Here is a 25,069-nt window from a genome sequence, read left to right as displayed (position 1 = left end):
TATGTTAATGGTTCCAATAAACACTGTCTCTCAAAGTTTACTGGATATATCACACCCCTAGAGTCATCCAAAAGGCCCACTGATAATACAAAGCATAAAACAGTTCCCCTATCTTTCCCCTTTTGTATGACTGTCTGGCCCCAATCCCAAATTGCTAATTAACAAGGGTCTGCAACTCTGTATTAAAAGTCTTCCAATTTCTCTCAACTCATTGCACTTGGAAAGACATCTCACTGAGAGAGCATGGATGCATATCACAATTATGCTGTGCATTATAGGGGTTAACCTTGTGAGTCTAACTTCCTTAAGAAGCTAGGACACTAAATCTTAGAAGGAATATGATGCAGAGGAGAGAGAACTCACTTGTTAGTCAAGATAACCTAGATTCAAATCTCAGATTTGACACATCACTATATGACTGGACAAGTTAATTATTTAACCTCCCTGAGCCTCAATTTCCTTATGGGTAAAATGAGTGGGTTGGTCTAGCTGGTCTCCAAGAATCTTTTCACCTCTAAATCTGTGAATATAAAATAAAAATGTTCCAACAGTCACATTTCATGGCCCAGATATAAAACATTTCCTCCCAAAAACAGTCAATGCTCAACTTTTGAAGGGGTGAGGGTAGTGTTTATAGAAAACAGTGTAAAAGTCAAGAATGTGAATGTTGATACATTGAACCTATGGAAAATATGGGATTAAATTCCTGTTACCACCCAAAACTATAATCTTTTGCTAGAGACTGCTGAGAATGCACTTTTCTGCACACAATTCTTTATAACAAAACATTAATTCTGATTACTGCCTCCCCACCATCCCTGCCTTTTTGTGGCATAGGGGCTTGCATAGCTTGATGAAACTACGAGCTATGCCATGCAGGGTTACCCACTATGGACAGGTCATAGTGGAGACAAAAGGGGATCCACTGCAGAAGGAAATGGCAAATCACTCTAGTATCATTGCCAAAGTAACCACATGGACAGTACTAAAATGATAAAAGAGATGACATTGGAAGATGAGCCCCTCGGGTCAAAAGGTGACCAATATAATGTGAACTTGGACAGATTTATAAAGATAGTGGAGGATAAAAAGGCTTGGTGTGCTGTGGTCTATAGGGTCATGGAGAGTCGGATAGGACTATATGAAGGAACAACAACAATTCTGACAATATTCATTGTTTCCTAACAGTAACCATGAAATAAATTCATAAAATGCAGTATGAACAATAAAATTGGTAATGTGCAAAACATTTTTTCTCCCTAAGTAATTCCCTAGAATTCTGTGACCTTTTGTGGTAACATCTCAATAAAAACAACAACAAACCAACAATTTCAGACAATACTATATTGCTGTAAACCTCTCTACCTTGGCTGCCCTCTGAAAACCAAGGAAGAGTTTGCTGGGAATTTAGTTGGCTGCCATCAGAAGACACTGAGAACAGTGAGATTTTGACATCACCTCCAACAATAATACACTTTGATCAGGTAGGATTTATTCCAGGAATGCAAGGATGGTTTAATATTAGGAAAACCATCAGTATAATTGATCATATCAACAATAAAACTAGCAGAAACCACATAATCATCTCAATAGATGCAGAAAAGGCTTTTGACAAAATACAACATCCATTCCTATTAAAAACATTAGAAAGTATAGGAATAAATGGAGCCTTCCTTAAAATAATAGGTAGCATCTATTTAAAGCCATCAGCAAGTATTATATGTAATGGGGAGAAGCTAGAAGCATTTCCCATAAGATCAGGGGTGAAACAAGGGTGTCCACTATCACCCCTCTTATTCAATCTGGTACTAGAAATGTTAGCAGTAGCAATTAGAGAAGAAAAAGAAATCAAAGGAATCAAGTTAGGCAAAGAAGAGACCAAGCTATCACTCTTTGCAGATGATATGATGATATACTTAGAGAATCAAGTAAAAATCAACTTGAGACAATAAATAAATTTGGCAGAGTTGCAGGATATAAAATAAACCCACATAAATCCTTGGCATTCCTATATATTTTCAATGAAATTCAACAGCAAGAAATAGAAAGAGAAATCCCATTTAAAGTTACTGTAGACATTATAAAATATTTGGGAATCTACCTGCCAAAACAAACCCAGGACCTGTATGATCATAACTACTTTTCACACAAATAAAGTCAGATCTGCCTAATTGGAAAAATATCAATTGCTCGTGGCTAGGTCGAGCTAATATAATAAAAATGATAATTTTACCCAAATTAAATTATATATTTAGTGCCATACCAATTAATTTACCAAAAAACTACTTTATAGAGCTAGAAAAAATAGTGACAAAATTCATTTGGAAGAATAAACGGTCCAGAATATCAAGGGAATTAATGAAAAGAAATGCTAGGGAAGGTGGACTAGCTTTACCAGATTTCAATCTGTACTATAAAACAGCAGTCATCAAAACTACTTGGTACTGGCTGAGGAATAGAGGAGTGGATCAATGGAATGGATTAGGCACACGAAATTCAGAAGTCAATGACTATAGTAATGTATTGTTTGATAAACCTCCAGACCCTGGTTTTTGAAACTCACTATTTGACAAAAACTGCTCGGCAAACTGGAATATAGTATGGCAGAAAGTGGGCATAGACCATTATCTAACACCATATACCAAAATCAAGTCTAAATGGGTTCATGATCTAGGCATAAAAGTTGATACTGTAAGCAGTCTCCTAAAACAAGGAATAGTTTACCTATCAGACTTGTGGAGAGGAAAAGACTTTATGACGAAACAAGAATTAGAGAACATTATAAAATGTAAAATGGATAATTTTGACTACATGAAATTGAAAAGTTTCTGTACAAACAAAGCCAATGTAACCAAGATTAAGAGGAAGATGGGAAATTGGGAAAGAATCTTTACAACCTATGTCTCTGACAAAGGACTCATTTCTAAAATATACAGAGAATTGAGTCAAATTTATAAGAATACAAGTCATTCCCCAATTGATAAATGGTCAAGGGATATGAACAGGCAGTTTTCAGAGAAAGAAAGTAAAGCTATCTATAAGCACATGAAGAAATGCTCTAATTCACTATTGATTAGAGAAATGCAAATCAAAACAACTCTGAAGTACCACATCTCACCAGTCAGATTGGCTAAGATGACAAAACAGGAAAATGACAAATGATGGAGAGGATGTGGGCAAATTGGAACACTAATGCATTGTTGGTGGAGTTGTGAACTGATCCAGCCTTTCTGGAGAGCAATCTGGAACTATGCCCAAAGGGCTATAAATACTTTCATACCCTTTGATCTAGCAATACCACTCCTAGGGTTATATCCCAAAGAGATCATAGAAATGGGAGAAAGATCCATATGTACAAAAATGTTTATAGCAGCTCTTTTTGTGGTAGCAAAGAATTGGAAATTAAGGGGGTGCCCATCAATTGGGGAATGGCTGAACAAGTTGTGGTATATGCATGTTATGGAATACTATTGTGCTATAAGAAACGAGGAGCAGGCAGTCTTCATATTTACCTGGAGAGGCTTAAAAGAACTGATGCTGAGTGAGAAGAGTAGAACCAGGAGAAATTTGTACACAATTAGAGACACAACGTATGTGTGATGACCAACTTTGATAGACTGGACTCTTCTCAGCAATGCAGTGATATAAGTCAATCCCAAAAGACTCATGAGGGAGAGAAATATGTGCATCCAGAGAAAGAACTAGAAAGAACTAAGTTTATATCCAGGTGGAAGCAAAATACCTGATCTTTTCGTTCTCTTATTTGGTTTTATGTCCTCTTTACCATTTTTCATTCCAGCTGGTACAATGTGTCCTTATTAATCTGACTAATGTATAATGTGAAAGTATTTACAGATCCTATACTTGACTATAAGCCGCCATGGGGGGGGGAGGGGAGGGAGGGGAACAAAATGTGAAATTCAAGGAATTGTGGAATTGAATCCTGTAAACTAAAAAGAAACAAATTAATAAAAAAAATAAAGCATTAAAAAAAACATAAGATACATAAATGGTTGAATGACAACCTCGTCCTTCCAAAGAGTCTTGTCCCCTTGTGCCATTGGCTAGATGTGGTCCCTTAATTAGTATAAATACCACCTCCCAGGTCTCCCCCTTAACATGTCTTATTACTGCTACCTGAATTGCTCCAAACCCTGCCCTCTGGAATGATTTCCCTTCTTTCCATCTCATATAAACCAGCCACTGGTTAGAGGTAGCAACTGACCAGTTCTGAATGACTGTTATTGTTCCTCTTCTTCAGGGAGGTGACAGTACTTTTTGGTTTACAATTTTAGAAAGCACCAGAAATGTTATTGGCTTTTATTTAATAATAACTATAATAGCACTTTATATTTACATAGACTTTAAGATTTATAATATGATTTACAGATATTTCATTTTATCCTCATAGCAATACTAGAAGGTAGGTGCTATTAATTGTCCCCATTTTACAGACAAGGAAACTGAGGCAGACAGAGGTTACTTGACTTGCCCAGAGCCACACAGCTACTAAGTGTCTGAGGCCAGATCTGATTGGCCTTCCCAATTCCAAGTCCAGAGCTCTATCCATCCAATTTTCATTTTATCTATATAATCAGAATGGCTAACATTCTGTATTTGAGAACCAGTTTGGGGGTTGTGCTAGTGAGCCAATATAGCTATTCTTATAAGAAACCATTTGCAAGTGGGTGAAGCCACTACAGGGTGCAATCTGGGCCTCACTGAGAGGCAGGTTACAATGGTTCTTTCAGGTGTGTGACCCCCATATGCTCTCAAAAAGGGGCCCTGGTACCCCCTTGGGTCCTTTTGAATCACTGTCATTTTGCATCAGAGTCTGGGAGCCTCTTGAACATTGTCATTTCCTTTGGCCCTGTCAGCTGTGACAACCTTAAATCACCTCAGGTTCCTGGGAGGTTGGGTAGCCCAGGATCTACGGTTCAGATTTTGCCTCTTCCATGCATGGTTTTGGGTAAGTCACTTCACTTCCTTGTGTCATTTGTAAAAATTGTAAAATTGAGCTAAATGTTGTCTGGGATCCCTTCCTCTGGGGATCAGCTCTAGATCCTGTGATCAAGGATCTTGTGAACAGCTTTGCCCTAAATGAGCTCAGAGAGCCCTGCCATCATTTGCAAGTAGCTCTGGGTTCTTAATTCAGCCAACATCAGGGTACAGGTGAGGGGTAGAGGGAGTGGAGCCAGCCAGCTGGCAGCATTTCTGCTTTGCTGGCAGTGCTCTGCCTCCTCTCCATGTGGGATTTCTGCTTGTTTTGTTTCAGAAGCACCCTTGTGGGTTGTTGATTGATTTTCTCCTCAGGGAGCCTTTGATTAGGAAGCCAAACCCACAGCTGCAGGTGGATCTATCTTGATTCACTCTAACTCCTTGGTCACGCTCCAGTTTTATATGGCTGAGCCCCGGACTCTACTCTCTCTCCAAGTGCTACACTGGAAAGTGTATCACTTCCTCTTAACCCACTTCCACAGTTATCTTCACCTAGGCCAGTATATCCATCAGACGTTCCCTTCAGCTCTCAGGAGAAGCCCTTTAACTGTTGGTTCATCATGGACTGGAAGTGATGCTCCTAGGGACATGACATAATGGTGTATGTGTGTCTGTGCATGTTTGTACACATATGTGTGCACATGCATGTGTGTGCAAAATATGCACTTATGGGACATGACTCATGCAACATTCCTAGTTCTCTTAACCATGGTATTTTCTCCTCCTCTGTTTTCCTGGGAAGGATAGGCTATCCAAATAGCCATCACTGATCACTGCTTAGTCCAGGCCTGGAATCTCCTAGACAAATCAGCAGATAAGAAGGGTATATGCTTACACAATCACAGTCACAGAATGTGAGATTGGAAGGGTCCATCTAGTCCAATCCATACTTGAAAGGAATTGTTGCTCTAACATACTTGACAAGTAACATACCTGCTTGAAAACTTCCAAGGACAGGGAGCTCACCACCTCTCCAAACAGCCCATTGCACTTTAGGATAGCACTAATTGTTTACAATTTTCTCCTGACATTATGTCTAAGTCCATTGTTCCTGCTTTTGCCCTTTGAATTGAACAAAGTTCCTGTAGTCAAGTCTGGTCAAGTCTATGTGGCAGCCCTGCAAGTACTTGAACATAGCCATCATTCACCCCCTGAATCTTCTCAAGTCCAGGCTAAGCATCTCAAGTTCCTTTAAGTGATTCTCATATGGTCTAGACTCAAGGCCTTTTCCTATCCTTGTTGTCTCCTATGAATATTCTCTACATTATCAATGTACTACTTAGACTGAGGTGCCCAGAACTGAACATAATACTCCAGATGAGGGCAGAGCACAGCAGGACTATCACCTCTGTCTTTCTGGGAGTGATGCCCCTTTTAATGTAACCCAGAAATGTGTTAGCTTTTTTGGCTGTCACATCATGCTTTTGACTCATGTGGAGCTGGCAATCCACTAAAACCACCAGATCTTTTTCAGAACTGCAGCCCAACCATTCCTTCCTCATCTTTTTTTTTTTTTTTTTGTGAAGGCAGGGCAATTGGGGTTGTGACTTGCCCAAGGTCACACAGCTAGTATGTCAAGTGTCTGGGACCGGATTTGAACTCAGGTCCTCCTGACTCCAGGGCCAGTGCTCTATTCACTGAGCCACCTAGCCAGCCTGGTGCTTTTCTCATCTTGAGAAATTAATTCTTTTTGTACCCAGGTTAGAAATCTTACCTCTATCCCTACTGAATTTCATCTAATTAGATTCATCTCAATGCCTATCAAGATCCTTTGGGATTCTATCATTCAGTGTGTCACCAATGACTCCCATTTTGTGTCACCTACAAATTTGATGAGAAACCATCTATGTCTTTATCCATGCATTGATAAAAATGTTAAATAGCTTGGGGTTAAATGCAAATCATTAGGATACTCCACAGGAGACCACCTGCCACACTGATATTCAACCATTAACAACTACTCTTTGAATTTGTTCATTCACCTAGTTCTGAATCAACAGACTTGGAAGAGTAAATGAAAAGACACAGAGACAGAAGTTGGAGTGTTGTGTCTGAGGACCAACAAGAAAGTCAGTCTGGCTATAGCACAGAATGAAGGAAGGGGAGTAATGTCGAGCAAGCTTAGAAATGTTAGGTTTGGGCCAGGATGTAGAGTCAAATGGAGAATTTATACTTGATCCTAAAGGTAACAGGGAGCCATTGGAATCTATTATTAGGGCAATGACACGATCAGACTTGTGCTTTAGAAAAATCACTTTAAGGAGAGGCCAGGTGGCTCAGTGAGTAAGAGCACCGGCTCCAGTGTCAGGATGACCTGGATCGAATCCTGGGCTCAGATACTCAACATCACACACAGAAATAACTGGCCGTTTAACCTTGAGCAAGTTACTTAACCCCGATTACTTAAAAAAAAAAAATCACTTTAACAGTTGTGTGACTCTAGCATAGTGGTCCTCTTCAAGAACGAAGGACAATAACCAACCAAGAGAATATAATAAAAATGAAAATAATGCGTAGATTAATTATACATATTAAATATTTATAAATAAACATTCATTTACTGTGCCAATTGGATCAGCAAAAGAATATTTTGTACATATAGAAAAATAATTACAGATTCATCTGGGAGAGCAAAAGGTCACAATTTCTAGGGTAATTCTAGGGATCCATTCAAGGGTAATCATTTTAAAATAGTGAGAACAAAGGGAGTTTATCAGTACCAGAACTCAGACTGTACTACAAAGCAATAATGATGAAAATGATATACATATATATACATACAGCATAACTGTTTAATAAACTGAAGACCAGAATTCCTGGGAGAAGGACTTATTATTTGACAAAAACTGCTGGGAAAACTGAACAGCAGATGGTCAGAAATTTACAACATACACCAAGATAAGCTCCAAATGAATTTATGGCCTATATATAAAAGGTCACACCATGAACAAACTCAAAGAACAAAGAAGAAGTTATTTTTTAGATCTACAGATAGGAAAAAAGTTTTCGGGGGAAAAAAATGATAGAAGGGATTACAGAACATAAACTGGACAATTTTTGGTTATATAAAATTAACAATCTTTTGCACAAACAAATCTAATGTTATAAAAAATTAAAAGCGAAATAGGTAACTGGCTGAAAATATTTGCAACAATTTTTTTTTCTGAAAAAGTCTCATATTTAAGATATGTAAAGGCTTAGTTCAAATTTATAAGATTAAGAACCGTTTCCCAAAAGATGAATGGTCAAAGTATACAAACAAGCAGTTTCCTTTAAAAAATTTTTTTGAGACTGTCTTCCCATATTCCCTGTTTGGAAGTACAGTGGCCATGCATGGGCCCTATTCCACTTCTGATCTGCACTGGGGCCTACTCCATTTCTAACTTGGGCTGCTTCACGTTCTCCTTAGACAGTCTGGTGGCTCCCCAAGCCCAGGGAGGGATCATCACATTGGTGTCATCCTTTAGTGCAGAACCCTCATTGGTTTAGCTCAAGCAGCTTGGAATTTCTGAGGGATCCATTCAAGGGATTCACTGACCTCATCCTCCTCAGAAGTGGAATGACAGGGTTTCACTACCACACCTGGCAACAGGCAGTTTTCAAAGGAAGAAATCCAAGCTATCAACAATCATATGAAGAAATGTTCTAAAACACTTATAATTAGAGAACTGAAAATTAAAAGAACTTTGAGGTTCACCTCTACATTTATCAGACTGACAAAGGTAACAAAAAAATGATAAATATTGAAGGAGCTATGGGAAAATAGTTACATTAGTGCATAGTTACATATATTAGGGCTCTGAATTTGTCCAGTCATTCTGGAAAGAAATTTGGAACTATTGCCCCAGTTACTAAAATGTGCATGACCTTTGACCCTGGTATATCACTATACTATGTCAATACCCCCCCAAAAAGAATAAAAAGATATATATGTAAAAAAAAGAGATATATATGTGCAAAAAAGATTATAGCAGTTCTTTTTATGGTAGTCAAAAGCTAGGTGTTCTCCTAGTGGAGAATGGTTAAAACAAATTGTGGTAATATGAATGTAATGGAATGTTATTATACCATAAGAAATGACGAAATGGACAGTTTCAGAGAAAATTGGAAAGACCTCTCTGAATTGATAGAGTGAAATGATGAAAACTAGGAGAATAATTTATACAGTAATAACATTATAGAGAAATACAACTTTGAAAGACTTCAGAACTCTAATCAGTGCAATGATAAATCACCAGTACAATAGATGAAATGTACCACTCACCCTACCAAAGAGAAAATGAACTTAAAATGAAAAGTTCATGTTTTTAAAATATGACCAATGGAGGAATTTGTTTTGCTACACTTTATAGCTATGTATTGAGGGCTTTATTTTTTCATTCTATAAAATTGGTTTGGAGTAGTAAATAGATTAATAAAAAAAAAAGAAAAACATTTTTTAATGAAGTAGGTGTGAACAAGGCCAAGACATTTCCACTGAATCAGTCAATTAAAGACTTTGGATTAGGTTCAACAAGTTCTTTACAGATTTAGAAATCTTTGAGAGTCACTGGATGAAATGGAATGATGCACAGGAAGTATATTTCAATTAGTTGAAGATACTTGGGTCACACTCTGTGGGCAGGTTATGCAGGCTTGCTCTACAAGGATTAAAGAAATGCCATCCATAAGGAAAACTTCAGGAGTACCCCATGAGGGGGAGAAATGGACTTCTAGCAAGTAACCACGTATGTCTGTATGCCTCTTTTGGTTCGTGTTTCTTCCAATGTATTCCTTTCAATATTTCACCAGTAATCATCTTCCAAAGAACAATCAACAGTTAGTATCTCTTCCAAATCAATTCACTGAGGATAGGTGATTAAACAACCATCCTGAGATGGTATACCTATCCTTGGAGGCAACTATGTGAGTTTAAGAGATTGCGAATTCCTGAATCCTCATCCTCAACTGATGCAAGCTTCACCTCCTCCAGTTCTTGGAAAAGATAACCATTGTCAGAAGGATGAATCCAATCTGTGGCTTGGGTTGACAGAAGATATGGAGGGGATTTGTTTGGCAGTACAGAGCTGAGGTAAAATGCCAATTCAGCAGTCCCACAGAATATTTCATATTTTAATGTTTTAAGTATAAGCTTCTTGGGAGAGTACAACAATAGTTAGAAGTGATTTCTGTTGCTTGTTTAAATCTTTGCAAATAATAGTTCTTGAGGGTTTTTTTCCATTAAGACTTTCTTTTGTGTAAGGGAAACAAATAAGGGAAACAACCCTATACCTGATTTGCATTATACATTGAACACCTTTTTATTTCCCCTTGTCTCTTTTTGAGGAGACTGCAGACTTGAGCCAAACCTAACCTTTAAGTAATTTTCCATGGAACTCTAAATTGAGGCCTGTAAAGAACCAGAGAGTTTGAGAAGGAGCCTAATCGCTCATTTTAGAGGCCATACTCTCCCAAGACTGAACCGGGTCCACATATGTATGAGTCCAGAGCTGAAAGGGAGGGGCCTTTTAGTGGAGAGAAAGACAGCAAGTGTTTTGGTTCCCCTGGGCTCAGTAGCAGATACTTTTGTTACATCACTTTAGGAGCTAAGGAGCCTCCAAACATTACCAAAGGGAGAAATGAAATTGTGAGACTCTGGGCAGTGTCAAGATTTGTGCATGGACACACAAGGATAGAGGTTACCAATTTTCTTTTTCTTGGCCCTTCAGGTGCAAGGAACAGAGCTTTTTCGCAGTTGGACTGAAGCTTCCTGGGCTCATGCTACCATGTGGGCTGGTGGGAAATACTTTGGGAATCAATTTCTAAGCTGCTAAAATCTGAGCCTTTCTCTGTTGCAGCTCTGAACCCAGCCTCAGCATCTTCGTCTGCTTGCGAAAAGGAGGAAGACATGGTGCTGTTCGAGCAGATGTGCGCCAACGTGGGGAAGCTGCTCAAGGGAATCGACAGGTACAATCCTGAGAACCTGGCCCCTGGAGTGGTACGTGGAGACCCAGGCCAAGGAGAACGCCTATGACTTGGAAGCCAACTTGGCTGTGCTTAAGCTATACCAGTTCAACCCAGCCTTCTTCCAGACCACAGTGACAGCCCAGATTCTGCTGAAAGCCTTCACGAATCTCCCACACACAGACTTTACTCTGTGCAAGTGCATGAGTGACCAAGCTCGCCAAGAAGAGCAACCCATCAGGCAGATCCTGTGCTTGGGAGACTTGCTGGAGACCTGTCATTGCCAAGCTTTCTGGCATGCCCTAGATGAGAACATGGATCTCCTTCTACTTAAAGGTATCACAGGCTTTGAAGACTCTGTCCGAAAATTTATCTGCCATGTTGTGGGCATCACATATCAACATATTGACTGCTGGCTTGCTGGCTGAAATGTTGGGAGATCTGTCAGAAAACCAGCTGAAAGTGTGGATGAGCAAGTATGGTTGGAGTTACAATGGATCAGGGCAGGTCTTCATCTGCAGCCAAGAAGAGAGTATCAAGCCCAAGAACATTGTGGAAAAGATTGACTTTGAGAGTGTTTCCAGCATCATGGCCTCCTCCCAGTAACTGCTGCCCCATGTCTCCTGTTTGCTGCCTTTTGTTTCCCCTTACATACAGCCAGCTAAATAAAAGCCCTTTACTTCCTGGAAAAAAAATAAAATAAAATCTGAGCCTTTCTCTGTGAACAGAAAACCAGTGTTATAGAAAAGATTAGTCAGGGAGCAAAAGGGGAAACCAAAATGAGAAGAGCAACCCGGTGTTAGAGACTGTCAGCTATTAAGAAGCCAAATTGATTGTTCATCTAGGGATGAGACCAACATCTCTCCTTATGTTTCCCTGTGTATAATCTGAGTTGTTAATAATCTGAGCTATGCACAGCTCCCACTAATTGCATCTCCATGATCTGTAAGTACAGTTCATAAAGCCCCTTTGCCACTTTCAAAACAGAGAGAGTAGGGGTGGTTAGGTGGTACTGAGTTCAAATCCGGCCTCAGACACTTAACACACTTACTAGCCATGTGACTTTGGGCAAGTCACTTAACCCCAATTGCCTTCCAAAAAAGCAAAAAAAACCCCCAAAACCCAGAGAGTAGTCTGGAAGAATTTGGGATAATGGATGGGCACAGGAGTTCATATGGGAGTACTTTGCTTTAATTTTTGCTCTAACAATGTGCCTATAGTATATTGATTGCTTGTGTCCTGTGAATAAAGGAGGTTGTTTGGCAGACTGGGGAAATTCTAGATGCAAAGTCCAGTTGGAGCTATAGACTTCTATTTTAAAAAATAATCCTGAGTGGAGGAGGCCTGGTCCTGTTTCCCAGAAGACATGGACTTTGAGAGAGTTCTTTGGACAGTGTAAAGTCAAGGTGAAAGTGAAATGCCTACTTAATTGTTCTACCGAGTGCTTTATATGTATTGGGGGACTGACCAATGAGGGCCCATTCTGTAGAGCATATTCAGATTTGCCCTTCCTGTTGGGACACAAATGGTCTACTTGCTTTCTTTTTTAAAAAAATGTTAATTAAATTAATTTTTTTCAATTGTCAAACGTTTATTTTTGCTTCTACTGGAGGGAAAAAAAAGCAAAAGCAAAACCCTTCTAACAAATAAGAATAAACTAATAACCTAATAAAACTAATTCCTCTATTGGCCATGACCAAAAATGTGTCTCACTCATTTTTCACATTAGTACATTACCTCTTTATCAGGAAGTGAGTGGTATTCCTTATCACTGGTCCTCTATAATCATCATTGCATTGGTCATAGTTCTTAAGTCTTTCAAAATTGTTCATTTTTACAATGTTGATATTATGGTATAAATTATCCCTGCCTGATTTCAATCTAATACATGTAGCCTTGGCAGGCAAATGTAGGAATAATACGTTAAAAATTTACATATTATCCTATACATACTCTCCCTCTCTCTAGTGCATTCAGTACCTTCCAAGGAGGTATGTGAGTAAGGACAACTTATGTGCTTGGGCTAACACAACTCTAAAACTGTAAAGTTCTTTGTCTCCTTTCTGTCTTAGGGACTGTTCATTAAAATTTCTTGAGCAACACAGCTTCTTTGTGGTACAGATACTTCTGTCTAGGCTGGGATGATCCACACCTGACTAAAATCTCACTGGGCAAGACTCAGACAAATTATTATATAATCTGTCTTCTTGGATTCTCTGCTTTCAGGCTGTTCCTCTGATCAACTGGATTTACTTGTTGCCTCCATCATTTCCAGCCTCAAGCTTAGCTAATACAGTTCTGAAATCGGTCCTTTCACCTACCTCTCATCTTTCTGGGCTCAGATACTGGACCTTCTGACTTTAGCATATGGCTAGTAACCCAATTTTTTATTTCCTATTTATAATTAAATTTAATTTGAACCATTCTTATGTGCCTGTTGTTGTTATCCAGTACTGTCCAGCTCTTCATGACCCCGTCTGGGTTTTTCCTTGACAAAGATACTGGAGTGGTTGCCATTTCCTTTGTTCATTTTACAAATAAGGAGGGTTAAGTGACATGCCCAGGGTCACACAGCTTGTAAATGTCTGTGATCTGGATTTAATGCAGGTCCCACTGACTCCGGGCAGGTACTCTACTCACTGTGCCGCTAGCTGCCCTGTCATCCTCTATACCCACTATGCACCCACTTTTTCCTCTAAAACCACTAACTTCTTTTAAGTCAGAGTCAGGTGCCAACTCACTCCACTGTGAAGCCCTCCCTTATGTCCCTCGCTGTCTGTGTGATCTCCTTGCTCAAATGATCTTAACAGAGGAAAAAATAAATAGAAAACTTGCAGTTTAGAAATGAAACTCACTTATCAAGCCAATGGGAGTAGATGCTCGAGCCCCACCTCGGTCATTACTAATGTAGCCTAGATTAAAATGAGAGTTGTCGTTACAATTGTACTTGCCTCTTCCCCTCCTTACCGAATTGTAAACTCATTAATCCTATCAATAATGATTGCACGTATGAATTTCTGTGGCGCTTCCGTCGCGCCAACCCCAAAATACGTAGTGTGTTATTCTCCCAGTTTTACAGATAAGCAGAGACCTTAAGCAATTACCTGGGGTCACAGCTGTTCAGGGGCGTTAAGGTCATTTCCCCCCTCCCATTTTTCGCCCCTCCCCCACCCCATGGGGGCTGGCGGGCTGAGCCCAGTCCTGGCAGGGGTATGGAAGACGGAGCTGACTGTTGGGGCTCGCCGGCGCCCCTGACTCCAGAGACCCCGGCTGTCTCACTGCCCCGGGCTCTGATTCCCAGCCCGCTAGCTTGTACCCTTTCCCTCCCCGCCCCCCCCAGCCTCCGGTACGGATCGGGGACGCCAGCGAGCCTCCGTTAAGCTGCAAGACCTGGCAGGGGCGGGGCCAGAGGCGGGGGCGGGGCTTCGGCGGGCCGCGGCAGTTTTCCCGCCGAGCTAGGGCTGCAGGTGTGTGCGGGGGAGGGGGGGTATCTGTCCCACTCCCCCTCCGCCCGCCGTGTAGCCGCCATGCTTCCTGCCTCCTGCTCCCACAGGTAAGGGTTCCCGCGTTGGACACACCGCCGCGCACGCCTTCGTAGGGGTTCTGGGACCTAGACTGGCCGCAGTCCCTTTTGCTGGTGACTTTCCGACCACGTTCTGGGAGCCCACGAACCTTCCAGGGCGCAGTCTGCGCGCGCAGGCGGGGGAGGGGACAGAGAGGACTAGTGGGAAAGAGGGGGGGCGATGTGTGAGAGAAAAGGAGAGGAATGGGGAGGGCAGAGCGGGAGACTTGGGGGAGAGGAAAAGGAGGGAAATGGGGGAGGGCGAAACAGGGAAAGGGGGGAAAGAAAGAAGGAGGGAAAGGAGGGTGCAGAGAAAAAGGGGAGAGGAAGAGGGAGGCATGCGGGGACAAGGAGTGGGCAGGGAACTTGGAGGAAGGAAAGGGGGGAGGGTCAGCGGGGAGAGGCCTGACAGCTGAGCCTCAGCGGGGGTCGGGGATTGGGCGGTGTGTTTCCAGGCTCCTCACTGAGCTGCAGGGAGCCCTGGGAGCCTGTCAGAGGAAGGAGAAGGAGCTGGAACAGTCCATTGCCCGCTGCCGAGTGTTGCTTCAACCCTGGTATCGATCCCTGGGGCACGGGATGGTTGGCCCGGGTCTGGTTGTGCGCAGAACTCCCACCTCTGCCTAGACCCCGACCGAGCTGGGGTCCTTTGAGGACTGTCGGCCTTTAGGGTCCAGCACTCCGGCGTCTGCAGAGGGCTGAGTCTTTAGTTTGTCCGAAGACACTCCCGGATCAACGGGGTCTCACCCAGAAGAGCCCCCTGGAGGAAGAGGTTTTGCCCTGAGTAAGGGGGGAGAGTCAGCACAAGCATAGCTTTTTTGAGGCCATAATAAGAAGAGACCTTATTATAGTAACTCTGGTATACTAAGCAAATCATATGCTCTCTTAGGGTGTTGTTTCCTTGTCTGTCAAAATGTTAAGAATAATTCTTATAGCAGCCACTTACTTTACCAGGGTGATTGTGAAGAAAGCTCTTTATAAGTCATAAATGGTGAGGTATTACGGATTTTGTCTCCTCCTCCCAGGGAAGTGCCCCATCCCCCAAGCCCTGAGCCAGCCAGGAGCCCGGAGACTGAACCTGGTGAGCCTCTCCCCTCAGGGCTCTGAGCAGAGCTAGTGTGGCCACTGGTCTAGGCAAGGGGTTGGAATTTGGGTGGGTAGGGGAGAGACTCAGTTGGCCTAGTGGACAGTGAACTGGGGCCATTCCTGGAAAGCAACAAATTGTATAGGAAAGACAGATTGCTTCTTTCTAACAGTTTAAGTCTGCAGGAAGAGGGGGAGCAGGTCAAATTGAGGGGAGGGGAGTAGTCTTAGGGAGAACTCTTTCCTGACTCATAGCTTTCACAGCACATGAACCGGCTCCCAAAGACGTCAAGGAATTGGAACTGCTGACCCAGGCCCTGGAGAAAGCTCTTCGGGTTCGAAAAGGCATCTCCCCGGCCCAGTCAGAGCAGAGTGCCTCAAGTGGGAAAACTGCCCCTCCTCTGGTCACTGCCCAAACGGACCTTGGGGCCAGGCCCAGAACTTCAAATCCAAAAGCCTGTGTTCCAGCCAAGCCTCCAACTACCTCTCAGAGGGCCAGCAGTAGGCTGAAAAAGCCTGCCAGAGCCTCCTGCCATAGGGAAAAGGCCTCTAGAAATGCTCTCACACATTCCAAGCAGTCAGACAACTCAGCACCCATCAAGGGGCCAGATCAGCTCTGCCCTCTGCCTTCCCAGGGCCAGGTCCCAGGGCTCCCAACTTCCACCTCAGTTTCAGTCTTAAGAGAAGCAGGTGCTACTGGACCCAGTCATGGACCAGAAGAAGAAAAGACCCAAACAGGTCTTACATCAGAGACCTTCACACTTAAGGAGAAGGGGTAGGTTTTCTGAACCCTGCAATCCATGACTGAGGTTTTGGCAAAGGTGGCTGAGCTTTTATAGGCTTTCACCCATGAGACTTAGACCTTCTCGGGGGCCCACAGAAGAGAGGGGGAGCAGAAACCTTGAGGAAAGTTGAAACATACCTTTGGACAACATGTAAAGTTTAACAAGGACTTTGGAGGTCCACACTTCCCAGGTCTAGTCCTATACTCTCAGAGTACCTTCCAAGTGCTGTAGACTAACTGCCTGACAATCCAAGGGGATATTTTTGGGATATCTCCTCCTTTTCCTGCATATTCTGGAGCACAGATTTAGGTAGACTCAGAGGTGCCAGAGGCCATTATCTTCAGGCCACTCAGATTAAGCCATAAAATCCAGAGGCTCCCTATTTACTAGGAAGTGTTATACCTTAGCTCCAATGAGGCTGAATCCTGACTACCCTTAAGGCCAGGTCCACACAGTTTTATCTTGCCTCAGTGACTCTAGCTAGAGTCTTAATGAAGTTGCCAGGTACTACAGGTCCTGACTTCCTGCCACCAATGTACCTCTTCTTCCCAACTAGACCAGTCTTGGCCCGTTGTTCATTTCTGCAGTCTTGCTATTGGGAGCCACCAGTGTGATAACCCAGGATGACCTGGTCAGTCAGCCCCTGCCTCTTCAGGCCTCTGTAGAACTCCACTGATGATAAGAGTTTAGGGGAGTGGAGATAGGGCTGCTTTGCCTAGACTCTTGGCTAGAGGAGAACTCGGGTCTTGAGCATGGCAGGGAGCCCTGAGTGGTGATTGCTTTTTGCAGGACACAGCTGCAGCTGCCTCCATTCTATAAGAAAATTGCTTCCAGGAATTCCAGGTGAGGTTTGCTCATTAGGCAGAAAGATTTGAGGCCCCTTAAGGATGTCCACTGCCAGGTGGGTAGCAATGAGACTCTCAGAAACCTCAGGCCAAATTCCAGCACTTTTGCTTTAGAAGATCTGAACCAGGCATACCTGCTCCCATACCCTCTTAACATCTCCATTCAGTAACCTTTTAAGTGACTTTGTCCTTTGAAGAGGAAGCAGGCTCACAGAAGGGGAATGATTGATTAAGGTCACAGTAATGAATTTTTGGCAGACTTGGTACTTCAAACCTAGCTCTCTGATTTCCCAGACCACAGTCTTTGCCAGTTTGATATCTTAATTAAGGGGGGGTTTATTCCTTTTGTTCTTCTCATGGGTCACCTGTGTCAAACTCTCCTCCAAAACTCCCTAGTGCTAGATTAAAACTTAATTGGGAAATGTTTAACAAAATAAGCACAGTACAACATAGATGATGTTAATTTTCATGAGTTTTGAAGTCAATGGTAGCCAGCAGCAACCCATTTCTTTTTTTTAATAAGAGATTTAAAGTTTTATTTCTACTTTCATATGAGGAATTTGCATATAGTTTAAATTTTCACTAGACTCATTTAATGATAAAGATGACTTCAGGATAGTATTTTCCTACTTAAAAGTATTTTATTTTTTCCAATTACATGTAAAGATAGTTTTCAGCATTCACTTCTATGAAATTTTGAGTTCTGAATTTTTTTTCCCTCCCTTTCCCATGCCCTCTTCCCAAGATAGTAAACAATCTGATATAGGCTATACACGTATAATCATATTAAACATTTCCACATTGGTCATGTTATAAAAGAAGAATCAGAACAAAAGGAAAAAACATGAGAAAGAGGGGAACAGAGAGCAAATAGTATGCTTCAATCTGCATTCAGACTCCATGGTTCTTTCTCTGGATGTGGGTGGCATTTTCCATCATAAGTCTTTTGGAATTGTCTTAGATCTTTGCTGAGAAGAGCTAAGTCTGTCATATTTGGTCATTGCACCTTGTTGCTGTTACTGTGTACAATGTTCTCTTGGTTCTGCTCACTTCACTCAGCTTCGGTTCAAGCAGTGACCCATTTCTATTTGAGTTTAACCCTATCTGGCAATTTTGTACTGAAAATCTCCAGAATAGATTGTTCAACCTTCTATATTAGCACAAGTCCTTTTGACTTCTTGCCTCTTTTCCTGTTCTCTGAGTAAGGTAGCCTATATCAGGAGAAGGTACAGTCTTGAACAGTGGTCTCTGTAACCACTAGTAGATGATTTTTCCTCCACAAAACCATCACCCTGTTCAAAGCCACAGTCCTTTTCAGATAGCTTTTTGTTCTAACTAGTCCTTTTCCCTTAATCAGAGGACCCTCAGGTTCTAAACCCATCTCATGACTTACAGGAGGTTCCCAGGATTGCTAATGGAGACCTCAAACTATGCCCTTTCTCTTTAATCAGGAGACTACTTTAACCCGGCTGGTTCCAGTGCAGTGGAGCTGGTTGTTAAATTTTCACTGTGAGCATTTACACCTCAGGAGTCAGCAAAGTTTACAATTTAGGGCTTGATTTCTTGTCTAGACTTAAGAAGGTGATGGAAATTAAGATTAATAATGCAGATTAAATTTTACATTATGATGTGCATCTTTGGAGAGCCATTTGTTAAATATTTGTCCATGCACTCCTATGTACCCGTCATATACAACAGAAACAGGAAAGGCTGATGGAAAAGAACTGAGTTTCAGTAATGTCTGTGCCGTTCAGTCATTTTGGTTGTATCTGGCTCTTCATGACTATTTTGGGGGTTTTCTTGCCAAAGATACTGAAGTGGTTTGCTTCCCAGGTGAGGGAATTGAGGCAAACAGGGATAAGTGATTTACCCAAGGTCACATAGCTAGTAAGTGTCTGAGACTTGGATTTGGACTCAGGAAAATGTTTCTTGATTCTAGGCCTGGTACTCTATGCACTATGGTGCCACCTAGTGGCCATGCCTGTTGTATGTACTTGTACTGGTGTTCATTTTGTTGTGTGTTTGTATGTATCCTAGACTGTGGGCCCAGGTCCAGCACTCCCAGTCCAGTGCTGATACTGATGTGGCTGCTGCCAAAGCTCGTTTCCTGGAGAGAATGAAGGTGACTGTATCCTTGCCAGGTGCCTGGGCTGTGGAATACATGCTGGGGGAGTGGGCAGGGAATGCCACTGGCTCCCAGGCTCTTTAGCTTGGGGCAGGAAGAGTAGAAGCCAAGGGGAAGAGCTCTTTGGCTAATGGGAGATTTGGCTAAAAGCCATAGCTACTGATATCACTCACTTGGGATGATGCAAGACCACAGCTGGCTCTTAATGGAGCCAGAGGGGCTCCATCCCTCATACAACACTACTCACTGGGCCTCTTACCAGGAGTTGTTTGCCAATGGATTGCTCACTGCTACCTTGGGGAGATTATGGGGAAGAGAGCAAATTAGCCATCTGCCAAAGATTCTCTGCTTCTCCCAGGATCACCTCCTGCTGGGGTCTGTAAGGTATAGGGGTAGAACCCTGAGAGTAAGATGGAAGGGAAGAAGAAACCTCAAAAACTTTCCCTGACTTGCTCTGAGTTTGACTTGCCTGGCCCAGCAGTCAGTCTTGCTGAGATCCAGGAGGAGGTGAATCGCCTAGACCAGGCCTGCCATTTACTGACCCAACATCTGGAAGAGACACTGGACATGAATGGGGAGGCGGCTACAGGTGAGGAAGGAGGCACACAGAGCTGCATGGACTTTACTTGACTGAAGGGAAAAGGAGAAGCCTGAGTGGGTTTTGGGAGGTCCTAGGGGGATGGGTAGAGCTAATGGCTTCTGAAGCTATGTCCTTCCCCTCTCCTGTAGCCTCTCTGAGCTGGGAACAGGAGTACCACCGTTTGGTCACTTTAGAAGGACTGCAAACTGCTGTAGAGCAGCATTTGCTTAGACTCCAAGAACTTCAAGAAGGTGAGACTCCCTGGCTGGCCACCAGAGACAGGCCAGGCTGAGGTCTGTGTTAGGGTCAACTTGGCCTCACCTCTAGAGCCTTGGCTTGGTCTTCAGTTGCTGGGGAGTGGGGAGGGACTGGAAGGGAGGGAAGGAGTGGACAGCTCTGCTGTGTCTTCTTTTGGCTTTGATCTGCTGCCCTGGGGAAGGGGGAGCAGTAGGAGTGGGGAGCTCTAATAATTCACCCCAGTGCTTCTAAGAGAAAGGCTAGGTTCTGTAATCCCAGGAAGGAGGGGCAAATTCACCTTGAGATTCTCATTCCCTTAGAGGCTGGTTTCTAATACACTGCTCAGAGGTAGCGTGCCTTGTTGTCATAATGTTTGTAGTTTTTAAAAATGTCATATCTTTTGCCTCCTAGAGAGTAATCTCTATAGCAAAGAATAAAAAATAGGGCAAAAAACAGTAAGCCACAGAGCTGAGTTTTGACCCTAGGTCTTCACAAAGTCCCACATTCTTCCCACTGCAGAAGAATCACAGCAGCTACAGATACCGGAAAGATACTTCAGAATACCTGGTATCAATCTTGTGATCTGATAAGCTACTGTTTGGAAAAGTATGTACTTTTCAAAGGGAATCCTGTTGCAGATTAATGAGTAGATACAGATTAATGAGTAGATGATTTGAAAGAATCAAATGAAAAATAGTCTTTGCATCTTTTTTTTTGGAGTAGTCTTTGCATCTTGCATTTTCCTCTACCATGAATTACATCTGATTGATCAGTGATTCTGAACTCAGATGGAAAAAGAAAATTGCTATTTTCCTTGCTCTGATGAATATACTTGTAAACATTGGCTTCCTGTGGTTATTTTTTTATAATGTAAAATCCTAATGTATCTCTCTTTTTTTTTTTTTTTTTAAGCAATTGGGGTTAAGTAACTTGCTCAAGGTTACACGGCCAGTTATTTCTGGGTGTGGTGCTGAGTGTCTGAGCCCGGGATTCGATCTCCAGCTCGTCCCAACACTGGAACCGGTGCTCTTACTCGCTGAGCCACCTGGCCGCCCCTTAATGTATCTCTTAATAGGATTTTTTTTTTTTTTTTTTTTCAAAAAAAAAAGGTGGGGCAAAAAAGTTTGGCCAAGTTAACCAGTTAGGTCTGACATATATCTAGGATTTCACATGCATGGGCTTCCATGTTTGCACAGAAGGGATGTATATGGTCATATTTCTCTGGGGCTAAGGTTAGTGTACTTGTATTTCTTAACAACTGTTTAAGGACTGGTGGGTGCTGGCTTTTCAGCTCCAGCTGGGGGCTAGGCTTCCTTCTCTTCTCTTCTGCTGCTGGTGCCTTAGCTCCTTCCAGGTCTGTTAGTGCTAAGTAACTAGGGGCTCTTCACTGCTCCTGTCCAAAGAACTGGTCCTTTGTCTTCTCTGTTACTTTAGCAATTATACTGAAGGTATCTCTAACCCTGAAATTGGTATGTAGCACCAGAGCAGACAGCAGAAAGCGCAGTACTGAGCCTTTTGCAGTGAAGAATGCTAGCAAGGGGGAAGGAAAGAAGCATTTATTTAGTGCTTACAATGTGCTAGGCACTTTGCAAATGTTATCTCCTTTGATCCTAAAAGACTACCTGTTAGGTAAACGCTATTATGATTCTTATTTTACAGTTGAGGAAACTGAGGCAGAAGATAGGCAGAGGTTAAGTGACTTGCCCAAAATCACACAGCTAGTAAGTGTTTGAGATTGGATTTGAACTTGGATTTTCCTGATTCCAGGCTCAGTGCTCTACCTGTTGTACCATCTAGCTGCTTAGGTGGTTCAATAGATAGACCTACCAAGGTGGCAGGGCTTCTGCCTTCATTATAGGTTGTTCCACCTGGCTGCAGAGACACTCCATAATCAGTTAAGGTTGATGATGGCCACTTTGGTGTCATCAAAAAAATCATCAGTTTTTACAGCCTCTTTTAAAGCTACACCTTAAAGCACTGTCCCTGTAGAAGGGTGAGCGACAGCTGTTATCCTGGTCTGGTGCTCTGGAAGGGGAGATTAGCTAGTGGCTTACTTGCTATGATGGTGGGGTGAGGTGAGCTAGCTGTCCCAACCATTGCTGCTGCTAGTGACAGGCTCTGAGTTCTTCTTTTCTCTGCCTTACCCTCACTGATGCAGCGGAGGAGCAGTGGTTGGGCCCCAGGCCTGTAGAGAGCTCTCCTTGGGGTTCGGCCCTGTGTTTAGGAGGAGAAGGGTCCAGCGGGTCTACTGGCCATCTTGTCTACTCCAGTGTGCAAGAGCTGCAGACTGTGATGGCTCTCAAGCTTCAAGTGGCAATGCTGAAGCAGCAGATCCACCTTGAAAAGGTACCTGTCCTGTGCGGATATGGTGGCAGAATTTCCACTTAGCTGGCCATCTGCTTACTGGGTCTCCTTTCTGGGGAACTCTTATCTCTGTGGACTTAGTAGGTTTGTGTCTGGGATGTCAGACACAGGAAGCATGTATCCAGAAGGGATCTTCTTTCTTCTGGGGGAAGAAATAGTTGAGGTATGTGGGACTAGATCCTTTGCATGCGGCTTCTTTTTGTTCTGTCTGGCCCACCTGCCCTCATCAAGATTCCAAAAAGGGCTTGTTATCAGAATCTGGTGCAGTCTTAGGGGTGTACATTGAGTCCTGTATGTGAGAGAAACATGTTCACATCTGGCATCTGCATTTTTGTGGTACAGTCACTAGATTTTGGTTTTTTGCTTATTTTGTTTTTTTTATTTTTGGGGGGTGGAGGGCAGTTGGGGTTAAGTGATTTGCCCAAGGTCACACGGCTAGTTTTTGTGTTAAGTGTCTGAGGTCGAATTTGAACTTGGGTCCTCCTGACTCCAGGGCCTGTGCTCTATTCACTGCACCACCTAGCTGCCCCTGTTTTTATTTTTTTATTTGGGTTGGGAGGTGGGAGGTGGCTTTTTTTTTTTTTGGTATAGACATTCTGGGTGTAAAGGATTTGTGTGTGTGTATACATGGATATAGGCCCCATAATGGGAGGCTGGAGAATCCTTGTTTTCTCTGAAAGTCTTTTCTCTGTGACGCCCCCAGGTTCTGATGGAAGAACTTCTCCCCCTGGTGAAATCTGAGAGCCCTGCTGGCCCAGCTCAGTTGGCACTGTACCGTGCTATACATAGCCAACTCTGTGAAGCTGGGGAGTGCTTCTCCATACTGGTGAGAGATGAACCATCTGTTTGAGCCTGGCATGGGCCCTATCATCCATCACTCCAATCTGGGCCCTCCCTCCACTGACTTTATGTTCCTCTTGCCCCTTGTCATTTATTAGCCAACAGCCTTTCATTTCTGTTCCCTAGGAAGTCTTAAAAGCCATATGGGCACATTAAACAACATAGCTGATCCCTGCCCTTTTTCACCCCTAATTCCTTGCCCATCTGTCTTTCTGCCTAGTCTAGGACTGTAGGACACAGTAGCCTAGGCCAAGGACAGGGGCTTATTGTTTGTACAAGAATATTACTCCTTGGGGAGAGGAGAGGATGTGGAGGAACTGAAAGGCTGTAAGGGAACTGTACTGACTAATAGTACTGTATCAGCAATGCCATATTCACAATACCTATGGAAATTACAGATATGCTGATATAATTATCCATCACAAAATACATCATGCTTGCCGTATGGGGGAATAAGCTAGAAAATTTATTAAAATACCAAAAGACTGAGTCCCAAAACCAGAAAGTGAAAGCCATCAGAGTAGTTATGAAATTGGCACAGGTAGATAAAGTAGAAAGCACCCACATTCTCAAGCCTTTAAAACAGAACAGGCTACCTCAGGCAAATGTCCTCCTCTCCCCACTCACAGCAACCACCCAGCGTCCAGGAAGCGTGCTCCCAGCAGCTCCGGCCCCTGGCAGTCCTCAGCAGGAGTCCTTAGCAGAAATTCTGGCTGACTCAAAAAGGGCTTCGTGCTGCTGCCGCCGCCGCCGCCGCCACTGCTAGCTACCTCAGGAACTCTAGCTTGGCTTCCGCTTCCTCTTGCTCCATCCCTTCCTGCTACGTCAGCAAGTCCAATGAGGCATGGAAGATCTTTAAATCCCATAACCCTTACATTCGGCCCCAAGATCTTTCATGTCCCTTACTTGGCAAAAATACAGTAGGAATAACTGGTGTCAACAAAATTTCACAACAATATAACAAGAACAGCACACAATAAACACAGAAAACCATATTTTAGGGTAGGGCTTGAGCACAAGCTCCCCATCATTCCCCCACCCCGAACAAATGGGGCCCCAAAATCTTGTGGTAAGGGGTGAAGATCTCTTCTTCCATGGCTACTTGCTGCTGAAATCGGATGTAGAGCTGTCCCTGTCCTTAGGGGTCCCATTTGAGAGGTCACTTCTTAATATGCTTGATGCCAGGTCCAAGGGTGACACATCACAGTTGCAGACAGGGGGTGACATCCAGCTTAAGCTATCAGGGATCTACCGGTGGAGGGTACCAAGTCTGCAGAAACAAATCTAGCAAACAAGGTGAACAGACAAAAAGTCAAAGTAGAAGCAAAGAGACAATAACCAGATTATTGTAGCCTCACGGTAGAATAAATGAGTTAAGGGTACAATTTTGTAATCATCTTCTCCAGAATAAACAATAGTTACAGTGTTATCCCTCCCATGTGCTATAATCTCTGCAGCCTTTGGAACATCATCTGGCTTCCGTTTTACCCATACTTTAGCTCCTGATTTTATTCTATCAGTAGAACAAAATCCTCCAGTTCCTCTGACAGTTATTTTGGAAGGAGGGTCAATTTTTACAAGTGGTATTGTTTTTCAAGGAACGATAATCACTTGAACTATCCTATCATTTTTGTGAATCTGTATGGGCCCTTCACCCAAATTATGGAATGTTACAACAATTTCTCCTTGATAATTAGAATCTATTACTCC

At 42.9% G+C, this 25,069-nt stretch overlaps 1 protein-coding gene, 1 long non-coding RNA gene and 1 pseudogene across 9 annotated transcripts in view; 2 read left to right on the top strand and 1 right to left on the bottom strand.

The window, feature by feature from the left end:
- Positions 1-11,673, top strand: part of LOC138163255 (eukaryotic translation initiation factor 3 subunit K-like) — a 21,337-nt pseudogene extending 9,664 nt beyond the window's left edge.
- LOC138163256 (uncharacterized) lies at positions 11,485-14,941 on the bottom strand. Its single transcript, XR_011168857.1, has 3 exons — positions 14,520-14,941; positions 13,797-13,853; positions 11,485-11,624 (listed from the first exon to the last, which is right to left on the bottom strand). It is a non-coding gene; the product is annotated as an uncharacterized lncRNA (long non-coding RNA).
- The window catches only part of TEDC2 (tubulin epsilon and delta complex 2), a 25,906-nt gene continuing 15,169 nt past the window's right edge, over positions 14,333-25,069 (top strand). The window contains exons 1-11 of one of the 8 annotated variants that reach the window (XM_069090801.1): positions 14,338-14,494; positions 14,959-15,057; positions 15,526-15,581; positions 15,839-16,358; positions 17,158-17,211; positions 19,251-19,341; positions 19,798-19,927; positions 20,068-20,169; positions 22,314-22,501; positions 23,223-23,345; positions 23,989-25,063. In XM_069090801.1, the coding sequence (XP_068946902.1) occupies positions 14,469-14,494; positions 14,959-15,057; positions 15,526-15,581; positions 15,839-16,358; positions 17,158-17,211; positions 19,251-19,341; positions 19,798-19,927; positions 20,068-20,169; positions 22,314-22,501; positions 23,223-23,345; positions 23,989-24,060 (1,461 nt within the window). In that variant the 5' untranslated portion in view covers positions 14,338-14,468 and the 3' untranslated portion in view covers positions 24,061-25,063. Of the gene's footprint in view, positions 14,495-14,958; positions 15,058-15,525; positions 15,582-15,838; positions 16,359-17,157; positions 17,212-19,250; positions 19,342-19,797; positions 19,928-20,067; positions 20,170-22,313; positions 22,502-23,222; positions 23,928-23,988; positions 25,064-25,069 lie in introns of those variants that run through there. The other 7 variants (XM_069090802.1, XM_069090807.1, XM_069090804.1 and 4 more) reach the window with 7 other exon arrangements.

This window comes from Petaurus breviceps, unplaced genomic scaffold, assembly GCF_028583685.1.
Source record: "Petaurus breviceps papuanus isolate PSGF00001 unplaced genomic scaffold, PetGlider_PUasm1.0 187, whole genome shotgun sequence".
Taxonomy (NCBI): Eukaryota; Metazoa; Chordata; class Mammalia; order Diprotodontia; family Petauridae; genus Petaurus; species Petaurus breviceps.
Note: the sequence above shows the minus strand (reverse complement) of the source record. Positions and strands in the feature narration are given on the sequence as shown.